Source organism: Acipenser ruthenus, chromosome 4, assembly GCF_902713425.1.
Source record: "Acipenser ruthenus chromosome 4, fAciRut3.2 maternal haplotype, whole genome shotgun sequence".
NCBI lineage: Eukaryota > Metazoa > Chordata > Actinopteri > Acipenseriformes > Acipenseridae > Acipenser > Acipenser ruthenus.
The window spans coordinates 41,132,652-41,147,559 of record NC_081192.1 but is presented as its reverse complement, the minus strand read 5'-3'; the positions used below and the strand labels follow the sequence as shown (position 1 = coordinate 41,147,559).

At 36.3% G+C, this 14,908-nt stretch overlaps 1 protein-coding gene across 2 annotated transcripts in view; it reads right to left on the bottom strand.

Annotated features, from left to right (window-relative positions):
* LOC117400350 (CUB and sushi domain-containing protein 3) overlaps positions 1-14,908 on the bottom strand; it is a 524,933-nt gene that overhangs the window by 463,931 nt on the left and 46,094 nt on the right. For both annotated transcript variants that reach the window (XM_059022384.1, XM_034000180.3), the window contains exon 2: positions 7,563-7,785. In XM_059022384.1, the coding sequence (XP_058878367.1) occupies positions 7,563-7,785 (223 nt within the window). The remainder of the gene's footprint in view (positions 1-7,562; positions 7,786-14,908) is intronic.

Genomic DNA, 14,908 nt, shown 5'->3' with positions numbered 1-14,908 from the left:
CTAAAATCCAATAAAGCATCATTGCTTTCCACAACATCTTAACAACATCTCTGCTTCCTCTTGTTTTCTGATACTTCTTGGTGATTTGTTGAATATTACGTTTTTAGTTTTTTTTTTTTGCTTAGAATTCAATATTTAATCTAAAAAATGCAAAAGGAAATCAATATGGTTTTCTGCATTCATTACATGATCTCCATATTACATATCAACATATTGTTGCCCTGGGGATTTTTAGCCAACATCAAAAACCGCTGTATGTCTAGTATAGGTCTTATTTTAATTATGTGGCAATGCCGGCACTTTAATTACAGCAGTATTTCTGAAATATTTAGAATAGATTGAATCTGTCGTAGCAGATTAATTACATTTCAAATGTACTTGTCAGTAAGTCTGAATATGAGCAAAGTTTTAATTCCCTGTCAACAAATATATTACATTAGAACTGCAGCCATTTAGACAAAACTACATTGTACATTTTACATAATTTTACATTGGATATCAGGGAGAAGCTGTTTTCTGAAATTAATGGTTATTTTATTGAAGAGAATTTGAATTTAGCAGTGACCCTTGTTGCTAAAAGATACTATGTATCTGTATGTATAGACTGATGTTTCCAGGCTAATTACATTACTGTGAAGCATTTTTCAGATAAGCCACTAGGTGCCAGTAGCTGTAGTGGAAATGTTTAACTTGCAAAGCAGTGAGTTTTTTCATAGGTGGTACAGACAGATGTAGTGCATATTTATAAAGATAATATCCTAGGCCACCCCCCACTATGTTGGTAATATACAAACATATTAGTTAATATGAATTTCTTAATATACAGGACGACGCCTCCATTATGTGATTAATATTTAAATATAAAATTAGGGTCCTTTTAGTCCTTCACAAATTTCATATATATTTACAATTCCATTGTTCGATTTTTCAAATATATCAAAAGAACTATGAACAAAATAGAAAATAAATAGATAAGTTATAAAAATATGTTTTTCAGTTTCAATATCAAGACAGATTAACCAGTCAAATAACTAAGTCAATAGTTATTAAAATTATTTTGCAACCAATTTATCAGTTAAGTTTTACTTACCGGTATTTGTTATGTTTCAATCTCCTAGTTTTAGTAAAAAAAAGAAAATAAAAATGTTCTATTACAAAACACAAAAGAATGAGAGGGAATTGTAAACTTGGTTGCTTTTCTACAAAGGAGAATCCGCCGCTAACCAATACGTCATCAGCAAGCACATAAAAGCTCAGTGTGTTATTCTTTCATGTCGCTTCTTTTTGTTTCGGCCTCCATCCTCCCCAGCCACCACCTTGCAGCGTGCATCGTCCTGGGGGGAGGTGGCTCATAGCCACTTCCTATCTGCAGCACTGGGATGCATGTAACTGTTCATGTATTTCCAGTCGGCCTCACGCAGGTAGCCGTCAGGCACCCACGGACGAGGCCTCCGGCCAAATTTATCTTTCACTCGCGCCCTGAGTGCCCTCCACAGTCATCGGGCCCTGAGCGCCCTTCACAGTTCATAAATCATCTGCAAGTGCAATCATCATCATTCATTCATTGCCATTCAATGTTAAACTGGTAATACAAATACTGTACCTTAAAATGTAATCACCATATAATGTATATTAAGTTGCGACTGCTAAATTGTGACAGTTTTATAATTCAAACATTGGATACATTTACAACAAAAATAAAGATAGCATGCTATGATTTCAACTCTATTATTCCTGTAAGAAAAATATCTTAATCCTGTCTTTTTTATTTTGATAAGGGTTTACAACAAACTTCTGAGTGCCCCACCAGTGGGTGTCATGTTCTGGTAATACGGAGGGTCTATGCTAATACTTCAGATGTCATGCATCATAAGAACATACAATAATTAAGCATGCAAATGGGTGTTTACAACAGCTTTGTAAGAATGATATTACAGAAACATTCCAACTTCACTTATCTAATCGTGTCTATACGGGTTAACAGCAGATGTAACTGGAGCGTTCTACTGGTCATCTGTTTTTTTTTGTTTAGTTTTTTTTTTTTTTTGTTATTATTTGTTAAATGTTTCTATTCCCTCTTAGCACAAACTGGATTCCTTAATGTGCCAACCAGCTACCATAACTACTAATTCTAGGACATTTATTTTATTTTAACTACATAAGTTGATATGTGCTTTGTTTTTTTTTATTACTCAGCATTGCGACCATCAGAATCGCTACACTGTAATATGAACTTCATAAAATGTGCCTGGTAAAAGATGTATGATTCATAACTTGAAATCAATACATTTTCAAAGAAAGGCTCTAACTACTACTATTATTATTATTATTATTATTTATTTATTAGCAGACGCCCTTATCCAGGGCGACTTACAATCGTAAGCAAATACATTTCAAGTGTTACAATACAAGTAATACAATAAGAGCAAGAAATACAATAACTTTTGTTCAAGCAAAGTACAAGTGTGACAAACCACAATTCAATAATACAGCAGATAATAGTGATAGTTACATCAGGGTATGATTAAATAGTGATAGTTACACCAGGATGTGATTAAATACAAAGTACTACAGGTTAAACACTTGGCCGATTACAGTATTCTGAAGTACAGGATTAAATGCAGTAAAATAGGGGGCAGATAAGAGCAAAATAAAGCACATTTACATGAAGGGTGATAGTGTCCCAGGATACAAACAGAGGAGTTCTACAGGTGCTGTTTGAAGAGGTGAGTCTTAAGGAGGCGCCGGAATGTGGTCAGGGACTGGGCAGTCCTGACATCTGTAGGAAGGTCATTCCACCACTGCGGAGCGAGGGTGGAGAAGGAGCGGGCTCTGGAGGCAGGGGAGCGTAGCGGAGGTAGAGCCAGTCTTCTAGTGCAGGCGGAGTGGAGAGGTCGAGTGGGGGTATAGGGAGAGATGAGGGTCTGGAGGTAGCTGGGTGCAGTCTGGTCAAGGCATCTGTAGGCTAGTACAAGAGTCTTGAACTGGATGCGAGCGGTGATCGGGAGCCAGTGGAGCGAGCGGAGTAGTGGAGTAGCGTGGGCGAAGCGAGGCAGAGAGAACACCAGGCGGGCAGCAGAGTTCTGGATGAGCTGGAGCGGATGGGTGGTGGACACAGGGAGGCCAGCCAGGAGGGAGTTGCAGTAGTCTAGGCGATGATAAGTATTTTGTATTCAAATATTTTTAAGCAGTGGGATTTGATACTATGATCTTAAGGACAGTAAGCTAGAGGTTTAATGATTGATCTCAACTGAGAGTTCAGGTGGGAGTTCAGTGACTTATCAGTCACAGTCTGGAAGTATGCATATCGACCTTTATATTGCATTTATAATTTATATGTATAAAAATATATACAGTATAAACAGATTGACCTGTTTTGATATTATTCAGAGAAGTCTGTTGTAAAACTGCTAATAATTTTGACAATCGTGGGGAAGCACTGATGTAACTGTGCTCTTTCACTGGTTGGAATTTTTTTTTATATTGAGTTTTATTGGCCCTTGCGTTATTTGTTCTGAAATTTTTAGGATAACAGGAGATAAGTATGTATATTTCTGTCTCGGTAAAATGAAGATTCTTGTATTTTTCTCTTGATTTTGACATATTTTGACCCATGAAATTATGTTAATTGTATCTAATTGGCACTGGCCTAACCCCTCCAGGCATTGTACGTTTGGAATGTGCATTTCCAAAATCTGGAAAGCTATAGTATGATGACAGTGTGGTGACATCAAAATTGTAGAAAAAGAATGCTCCATTCTGTGTGCCAACAGTCATTGTAAATGAAGCCATTGTAATCCAAACACTGGCTTTTAAAGTGGTTGTACAACAGTTGAACATATATTGGACACATGATGATGATGATGGTCTATAATCACATGAATAATAAATTTCATTCAAATGTCTTCCCTAATATGTATTATATATTATTTAAGAGCTTTCAAGTAATACTTTAAATCATGTTCAGTCACTATGGGCAAGATTATGCAAAGGTACAGTCTCCATTAAAAACTCCAGTTAATTCGTTTTGGGTTTTTTTCATTTTACTGGTTACATGACACATTCTGACACCAACCTTATGTCATTTTTGTGTTATGTATGTTTTTAAACTGCAGCTAGCCTCGGGGAATAATAAATATGATTCCTGCCTGTAGCACCATTCAAAATCATTTCAAAACACTTTGTCAATATGGTCATTTATACTAGGTTGAAAGGCAATCTAATAATACGTTATGTGTATTAAACAGCTGTGCAAGATATGCTACTTGCTGCATGGGTATTATATATATATATATATATATATATATATATATATATATATATATATATATATATATATAGTACAACATTAAATTATTATGTAATCCTCATTATTATGCTCCAGCTGAAACTCATAAATATCTAACTTTATGCAGATTCAGGTCACTGTAAATCCTTCAAACTGCTAAGTTTGCATTAGTGACCCATGGTTGTCTTATGGGTCACTATTACTGCCAAAACACTGTAATGCAAATGCTTGATAAAGCTAAGATGTGAAGCAATTAGGACTATAATTTGACAAACCTGTTTCATTGTGATGGGACTGGGTCACCACTGTTTGGCAGTAAAATAAAAAGGCCTGCTTAAATAAAAATCACTTTAATGCAAAAATAATGCATTTACAATTTTTTTCTTACTTTTACTTGTATTGTCAAGTTTGTATTAAAATCATTATCAGCAATACTATAACAGTGGATTTGGAAGAAACACTGTATTTGGGACCTTTTTTGGTGGCCATTTTAGATTAAAGTGATGGTGCAGGCATCCACAATGTTGACCACAGTAAACAAATAACACATGCTTGCTATTCTGTGTGAAATGGAGCAGGAACATACATACAGTAGCATACATCATGGCAGGTGCAGCAATAAAAGGAAATGTGGTCTCAGATGGAATCACAACTAAAACTGAAAAGGAAACTCTGACTGTGAAGCTGTTTGCTGTTGAATCTTACTGGCAGGTAAGCATCCCAACAGAAATGCATGGACAATACTGCTTTCTCTTTTTATCTGCTGCTTGTAGCTCAATGAAAACAAAATGATCCAAGCGTGCCTGGCATGGCTTCCTGTTTTTGGCAGTATATTCAGTGCCATTCAAATGAGCTGGCAAGAGCATAAATACAAATTCTCACACATTTCATAAGTTACATGCAATTCAATTGCTCACTGTTTCATTTCAGTAGAAACACTCTTTCACTCTACTCTCTCTAAACGTTTTTGAGGTTTTTGTAGGTTTACCATGATATACCATTGTAAAATATGCAGAACAATGGTACAATTCAAGAAATACCAGAAGACTTTGGCTCTACAGTACCTTAGTGACATGGTTTTTAAAACACGGTACACAAGGTATTGTGCGTCTTTAGAAAGGCATACTTTATAAAAATGTATATAATGGAGGCACTGACATGCCTTACAGAAGTAAATCACTATAATCAGTCAGTCCCTTCTGTAATGGTTTAATGAGTGTCAGCTGCATGCACACCACATATATTATTTTTTGTCTGGATCATTTGTTTGTTTTTTCAAATGTTTGTATAAAAGTTTAAGGCTTATAACTTCTTAACACTTTGTTGGATTGATTTTAGAAATAATATAAAGCTTCATAACGGCAGGGCAACAAAATTGTTTTTGTTGCAGTGTTACAGTACATCGTCAGACAGTGTATGAGTATTTTAATATTCAACTGGATATTAACAATATCAAATATTCCACAGCAACACATATTCATCAGTACAGCTTACAGTTCTATTACACAGTATAAAATCAAATTTGCATTCAATTTTTTTTTTTTTAATTTGAACTCAACATTGAACCTGACAGCTCACGTTTGTATTTGTAATATTTATCAAAATAATGGAATGTCAGCCCAGATGTGCCTGTGGTTAGAATGCCCATTCCCTGTGTGATGGAGCATCTATCAGACAATGTACATTTTCTTTAAGTAAAGATAGACCTCAAGTCCACATTACATCCAGAATAACATGGACACTAGCAGTCAGGTAATCGAGGAACACCCACTCATCAGCATGTACTTATTCAGCACCTCTGTGTTTAGAAGGGGGTGTGTTTGTTTTGGAAAAAACTACACTGTGTGTGGCTTCTCTCTTACTCTCACCTCTTTCCTCAGGTGAACTCTCTCTGTCCAGCTTCGGGGTCAGAAAGTATACTGTTTCTTCTAAATTTAGCTAAAACTGATATTGACCTCCAAGCTCGGTGTTAGGAGTTGGGTGTTTTAATCCTTCTGTATAACTTATTGTGCTCCTTTCTTTTATGTGGCAACAACATGTTTTTTTAACATATTTATCGAGTCTTAGATTGTATTTTAAGGCTCTATTGCTTTTCGTCAGTCCTGTTTTATAGTGAAACAATCGATATTTCAAATTATGATGTAATGCCCGCAGTAAGAGGAGGTTCTCGTGTGCCCAGAGCAAAAGTTTGCAGGCCACACGATGGATACTAGTGGTTGACGTAAGCCATCACTGTTGTGTTGTCTGTAGGGACAAGCACATGTCTCCCTCAAACCTCCTGCAAAAAATTCTGCAAGGACAGTTAAACTGCCTGCAGTTCCAAAACACTGATGTGGAGACCCTGCCAAGGCTGGTTCCACATACCTTGCACTCCCCAGCCATTCCACACAGCGCCCTAGCCCAGGTTGGACGTGTCCGTGGTGATGATCTCCAATCTGGTGACACTGCCCAGAGCTACACCTAGGCATTGATGGGCTGGCTGTTTCCACCAAGACAGTGCCTTTAGACAGTAGTGGGACAATGTCAATAGGCGGTTGCGATTCAACGCGGGCTGAAAAACCCTGCTGTTGAACCAGGTCTGCAGAGGACGCATGTGGAGGGACCCAATGGAAGGGTCTGGGAAGCTGCTGCCATCAGGCCCTGCCAATAGGGACAGCTTAACCGCAGCCCATATATTTCACTGTAGATCCCATATGATTTTAATCACATGGATGCAATGACGAGTAATGGTGTGCCAGGTACTGGGATCATACAAGTATCTGTTGCAATTTTGTTAATGGGTCTGAGTACACGGGGACTAGTTCTTATACAATGAAAGAAGTAAATACAAATACAAATTATCTTCACAATTAAACCCATTGTTAAATACACATTAAAGCACTAACTGGTCACTCTTTGAATTAATATCAGTGACAGACATGTTTTTTAATAGCACTTCCAATTTGAGTCCTTTCAACTTAGTATGATCCTAGTATGAGTTCAATCAAATACTGATTTTAATTCAGTATTTGAGCTGTCTTTTTGTGTGTCAAATATAAATAGCCATAACATCTTCAAATACCTTATTGTTCTTTGCACTGTTTAGAAAAAAACAGGGCTGCTGTCTGTCATTTATAGATACATGTCCTTTACTTACCAATACAGATACACATGTAAAGTACAATGTACACCAACAGAATATATTTTTAGAATATTTTTGTGTTTGTGCAACACATCTCATTCAACCAAACCCATGCACAATTAATAGCAAAAAGTATATGTTAGGAGTACTTACCTTGTCCTGAAATTTGCAGGATGTGGATGACCATCATACAATGATAAAAAGTCATATTCTTCCTCTATAGCAAATGATTGAAAGGTAATCTGTATTCTGTTTTGTTCTTCTGCTACTATTACCCATGTACAATTTGCACCATTTGGATATCCATATGGAAAGCCAGGACTTTCTATGGTCCCATTTCTTCCTTTTATAGTCCCACCACAGGTATAAATAAAGCCTAGAAGAAAGAGAAAATGAATTCAGAATATATCAAAACATTAATAGAAATACGCTTATCAACTGAGAAACTGTTTATTATTTATGTATTTGTATCCTTCCTGGCATTTGAATTTTTAAATCATCTAATGGATACTTTATATCATCTCCCTCTTTCTAATACCTAATGTCTTCATTGTTTAATATCCTAGTATGTGTCCTCTCTATATTGTATCTACTTAGATCAATATTTGCCATGCTTACTTTATATTTGAGCAAAAAATGTATCTGACTCCTCAAGGCTGAATGTGGGGAAACATGTTAGCGCTGCACAGTGTACTATGCATGTCAAAAGCATTTTTTGCTGGAATATTTAGTAAACAAGGTAAATAATGAGAGTATATTGATATTTTCTGTTTGCCACATGACTTGGACATTACAGAATGTTAGCCTGCTGAGGGCTTTTGAGTGTGTTAAAAGCCCATGGTAAAGCAACATGCCCATCTAAGCCCCGTTATCACATTATTATTTATTTCTTAGCAGACGCCCATACCCTACATTATGGCTACAGCACTTGTGCCCAAGAAACTTCTGAGGAGTTAATTGTATGACCCCAAAACTGCAGTAACTGATATGATATGTGATAGGGTTGACTGTAGGCCTAGTAGCAATGAAAGTTCCTTTCTGTGTTGCATTGTCATTCATGAGGAATATTTATGTGGGTGATCACAAATCTGAAATGTTATCAGACGAATAGGCCTGCATCTTTTTTGAAACAGCCTCCTCCAACCTCCCTCTGTCCTGTGATGGGAGAAGGAAGTACTAATATTGATTGTTTAATTGTAAATTAAATATCCTGTTTTTTTTTTTACCTCACCCCTCCATAAACTGGAAATGAAAGTTCCAAAATAAGAAAAGTCTACAGCCACCAGTGCGCTTAATGTAGGTTTGCTTTTAGCAAGACAGCCCTGTAACACATTGCTATGAATGCTAGTATACACGATTTCTTGACAGCTAGAAGCTAGAAGGAAAATTCTAAATACTTCAAGTTTTAATAGTTCTATTGAATTATTTCTTTTGAACTATTATATTTATGGCCATAACTATCACAAATGTACTTAAATATGAAATACTACGACTACTGCTATGACTACGACTACTACGACTACTAAGAATATTAATAAACTTGAAATTAAATCTTCCCTACACAGCAAAATCACAAAACATTTGTCCAGCGTAAATCCATTTTTTAATATGACTACACATCACTGAGAATCTCTTGGAAGTATATATATTTTTTTCTATATCCAATAGATCAAAAGCACAGTCTCTACAAAAAATTATATTTCAGATATATTATATTCAAAGAGATCAACATAAAAGTGAATTTCAAAGAGGAGTTTGTTCAAAATATGCTTCTCTATAGACTTCGGTAAATAGTAGCAGGAAGGTGTATCATTTAACAGTTACATATGCACAGGATCTTACTGTGCCACTATATCAACATAAATTCAATCATAATATTTCAATCTCAAACATAATGTTTGGCTGGTGGGTGTCCCAGAATATTGCTTCATCTCTGGTCTTTAATGCATGAAATGATGAAAACTATTGCTCTCAACATAAACCATTTTGCTCCTGTGCCAAAGCTCTGCACCCCCTTTAAAACAGGGTGTTAGAATGCAGACGTGCTCTAACAATTTACGACTCGTTCTGCCTCTCGAACACACTCATCACTGTGCAGCCAAACTGCAGGTCTTTCTAAATTTGTGACCGAGGGACTAACTAGCTATCAATTAATATATTATTCCTCGGTCACATTCTGCACAGATTTACTAAGTCTGCGTGACTGTCAGCCAGTTAAACAATCAGTAGCTGACAGTCACACATTCTCACAAGGTATTTAAAACAAACAACAAACAAACAAACAATAATACAAAACAATACCATGGCTCATCCGACCAAACAATACATAATAAAAATACAAATAATATTGGCTTTTCGTCGTTGTATATATTATATAAATCATAATAATAATAATAAACAATAACAGTGCATATATATATATATATATATATATATATATATATATATATATATATATATATATATATATATATATATATAGGGCAGCTGGCTCTTTGAGCTAAATATATATATATATATATATATATATATATATATATATATATATATATATATATAGGGGTGGACACTGCCACACCACTCAAGAATAGGAAACCACATTGCAAGGCTTGAAATTAACAGTGGCCATGCAGGATTTACCTTCTCAATTGCTGCAATGCCCATCAAAATGTATGTCTACTCACTGCAGTTATGGTCGCAGTGTCCTTTCTGCTACTCAACTAGAGACACCTGTACACACCAAATTAGGTTTGCTGCGGAGGAGCCGGGAAGGAGGAACTGGCTGTTATAGACAGCCAATAAAATTAAAACTGTACAGGCAGCGGTTTGCCAAAAAAAATAATAATTCTGACCCTGTAGGCACAAAAATCATCCTCATACCAGAAAGCCAGTAGCCACACAGGACAGTTCATACAATAAAAAATGTACAGAGGCAGGTTTAAAAAAAAAATCAGCAGTAACTAGGAGGCTGTGTGGTCCAATGGTTAAAGAAAAGGGCTTATAACCAGGAGGTCCCCGGTTCAAATCCCACCTCAGCCACTGACTCATTTTGTGACTCTGAGCAAGTCACTTGTGCTCGGTCTTTTGGGTGAGACGTAGTTTTAATTGACTCTGCAGCTGATGCACAGTTCACCCACCCAAGTCTCTGTAAGCCATCTTGGATAAAGGTGTCTGCTAAATAAACAAATAACAATAATAATAACTTGGTTCATAATTGGTGACCTAGAGGTGAAAGTCTTCATATATGGAAATCTACTTAGACACTCTCTGTCTGTCTTATATCAGTCTTGTAGTAATGACTATTTGTATAAAATATACTTTGTGCTCCACATTTCCGGTTTATTCCAAATTTTACAGAAAAATTACAGGATTTTTATTTTTTACCTGAACCTCTGTTTTTACTGATTTATACCCGATTTTTAGTCTACTATTCAGTATTTTCCTGGTACTATTTTTTTAGGAAATACACAATATTTTTATCAAAATACTATTTTATTTTGACTCTGACATTGTAATAAGCAGCACTACACTGTATCCTAGGATACAGCATGTACGGTTAGACAGAGGATCAAATAACATTCAAACGTCAAACGTGATTGGTTGCCCGTTGCTTCACAAACACATTATCACCTGATTCTGTTGGCCAATGGCCAATCAAAGTCTGATTTGCTGGGCATAGTAACTAGCTTGATAAAAAACTAAACTGAAATACTTACATGAAAATATAATAGTTTGAGTGGATGAGGAATGGGGAGAAAACGTAAATCAGTTTGTGAATATTCAAACGAAAACAAATGTTTCGAAGTATACAAAAAGCCAAATAGCAGAAGTGAGCCAGATAAGGCAGAGGATGCATTGCGTTGCAAATACTGTTACATTGAAGTACATGTTCACACTGACAGAATAAAAGAACATACTAAAGTAAGCGACACATTAAACTAAAACAAGAAAGTGAACTGAGACAAGCAATATATTCTGCGGCTTTTACTGTGCTCTGCTGGACAGCCACTGTTTATTGCAGAGAGGTATGTATTGGTGACTTTGTGCGACAGTACCGTCCATCAGCTAAACACTCCATAACACTGACGATCTTAACTGTATAATTTTGTCAGAAAATTATGATGCTTTAGTTGGTATTTGTAAACTTTTGAAACGCATTGATGGAAATGTCCAAAGTGATTTTTGACGCATCTCCCGATGCCTTGGACCGTCCAATTCTGTCAATTTTCTTTTCTTTTTATGATTTTATGATGAATAAACCTGGCTTGTTTTGTGCTGATGTCACGTTCATACCTTCTGCAGATACTAGCTCTGTCAGCACAGCAATTGCCCAAACGTTCGCAAAGTACCAGCTAACATGGGAAATATGGCCTGGATTTGCACAGATTCTGCTTCATCATACATCCCAGGCACGTTAAACTTAATCAGAAACCAGAACTGCTACGCATCATATTCCACATGTAGTGTGTATACTGAGATTGTTTTCTCATATTTTTTTACTGATGTTTTAATTAAAAACACATTTTACAGTTTTTATGCCTATTTTAATACATGTGAAATAAACACCAAAAAATTCAAGAGAAAAATTTGTAAAGATAAAAACCGAAAATGCGGAACACTAAATATATTGTATTGTAATAAGAAACAGACTTAAAATATTTCAATACCAGTACTGACTGTTAAAGCTTTATTTACTTGCTCTTCATTATTCAATCAAGCTCAAGATTTATCATTACTTGTACCTGTCAAAATTATTTTTAAGATTGTACTATTACAATAGCACTACAAAAATAGCTGTAGGTGAAAATAAATATTTTTGAATATGGCCCATCGTGTCAAATAAATTGCAATAAGCTGCAAAATACAGTACTTTTTTTTAGTTTTTAACTAACTTAGAATTTATAAGACACAACAGAAAATCCAATACATGCATTTTTTATCAGTGTTTTCATAGTTGATACTGTAGTTTTATATATTTTTTATATTGGTATAGTATTTATTTATTTTTTTAATTCTAATGTTTTCCAGGGATCTTTTTATTACTGTGTTATTACTGTGTTATTTCCTTATTTAAGGTGAAATAAAAAAATCACAGAAACTTGAATTAACATTCTATTAGACCTTAATTTAATACACATAGGGCTAGATTCTCAAAGCTCTTTCATCCAAATCGTCATTACCACAATCTCAGAGAATTAATTTAGGGGCTTATGAGTAGTCTAGTCCATATATTTAGAGCCTCTGGAAAGTTACATTGGATTCAGCAATAGAAAAATCTTCTACTGCTTTATTGAATTGTCTGTCTACTGAAGAAAGATAACATATTACAGTGATCAGTGTCAGTCCAAGTATTACAAATCACAAATGGCAGTCCATGGTAATGGTCATAATTTTAAATAGTAGAGCATGATGTTAGCATGATGACGATAGGTTACAGATGTAACCACGGTTCCCTGAAAGAGAATACGACCACCAAAACAATACTTTTGGGATATGCCTGCTTGTCAGGTATTTACTGAGCATTTTATATCAAAGCTGCCGATAGGCCCCTCCTTGGCGTGACGTCTTGCTTTGAACCCGCGAATGCGAGTGATGCAACCTCGCAAAGTTGGTGGTCATCTTCTCTTTCAGGGAACCATGGTTATATCCGTAACCTATCGTTCGCTTTCAATTCGAAGATGACCACCAAAACAACACTTTTGAGAAAGGTGGGGGTAGGCCGGCATTAGTATACGCAGTCAAAACCGTGTCCACAATCCAATGGGACAGTTGCTGCTTAGAGAGGGCTTGACCTCGGGTCCTTTCACCATGACGGACTAAGAGCTGGTCAGACTGACGCAGTGCTCTCGTTCTGTCCATATAACCTCTCAATGCCTGAACCGGGCAGAGGGAATTCAATCTCCGATCCGTCTCCTTTGCAAAGGGAGGGGGATGGAAAGCCTCAAGTTCCACTGACTGATTCAAGTGAAAAGCTGTAATCATCTTAGGGAGGAAAGCAGGGTTTGTGCGCAACAATACCGTGTCCATTGTCCAAAATACGCATACAGGAACTGTGCACTGACAGTGCCTATAGCTCACTGACCTGCTTAGCTTAGATTATAGCTAATAGAAAGGCTGTCTTCATAGAGAGATATTTCATCTTTATAGAATGTATAGCTCAAACGGGGCCTAAGTGAGGGCCTCCAATACCATTCTTGACTCCATTCAGGGAGGGCGTCCTTCCAAGAAGGAAGTAACCACCAAGCACCTTTTAGAAAACAGGTCTATACACAACCGGTACAGCGCTTATTATTAATGGACCTACACACCGCTTTATGGGTGAGTGGTTTGAATGTGTGTAGGGTCTGCTCAACAGTAGGACCAGGCCTAACGGAGGAAGCACACAGTTGTTGTTGTTTTTTTTTTTTTAAAACTGCAAGGCAGTAGCACACACAGACAATTAACAGCAAGCTGGAGTGTAACGGTCTTTTTTGTTACCGTAAACAGTAATGAAGAAACAATAGTAACCAATAACCAGTAGGGGCACTAGGCTGCGCACAGCGAGTGGGCGTGCCGAGGTCGCCCAGAGCCCTCGCGTCAACAAAACTGGGTCTTGCTGGAGGATCACGTTCTCCTTTCTATTAATTTTTACTTTAAAACAGCTGCAAAAAGCAGAGGAAAAGATAGAAACACATGCAGCAAGCTGCAAGGTTAGTGAAAGCAGACTACAATCGTCATGCGATGTAGGCTGTTGAAAATAAAATATATATATATATATATATATTATATATATATATTAATTTTTAACATGAAACACAGTTGCGTAGCGTTAAGCGCAGTCTTCAGCTGCTGAGTTTCGGATTCCAGGGAAGTGGCAAGCTGACTTCCAGCACTATATGCTTTCATTATTACATTTGTAAATGAATAAATAGAACATCCCCACATTTTTATTTTTATTTTTTTATATATAAACAACAAAGGAGCCAAATTCAAGTCCTAGGCCTTAGGATATTTAGAACTAAAAGCTACATCCTAACCTTTCTGTTGAACATACTCTTACAGATCATTGCACTCAATATTGTGTGTTTTTGTATCAGAAACAGAACACGCTTTGCTGAAGGTTTCCATCTAACAGTATCTGAAGACAAAACAAACTTTGGTACAGTACACATATATTAACCTTTTAGAATTGACATTTGGCTCCAGATGAATAAACAAAGTGGGCGATGGAAGCCACATATTTTATAGTGGTGGTTCACATAATAAGAAATCAATTACTGCCACTTTTCTACAATACCATGCATAATCAATTGCCGCCTTGAGGTTTATTAAATTAATAGGCAAGCTGAGCTGTGGTAATGCGACTCTTAATTTAAATGCTCAGAAACAAAAAGTAAAGTACTATATACAGTGCCTTGCGAAAGCATTCGGCCCCCTTGAACTTTGCGACCTTTTGCCACATTTCAGGCTTCAAACATAAAGATATGAAACTGTAATTTTTTGTGAAGAATCAACAACAA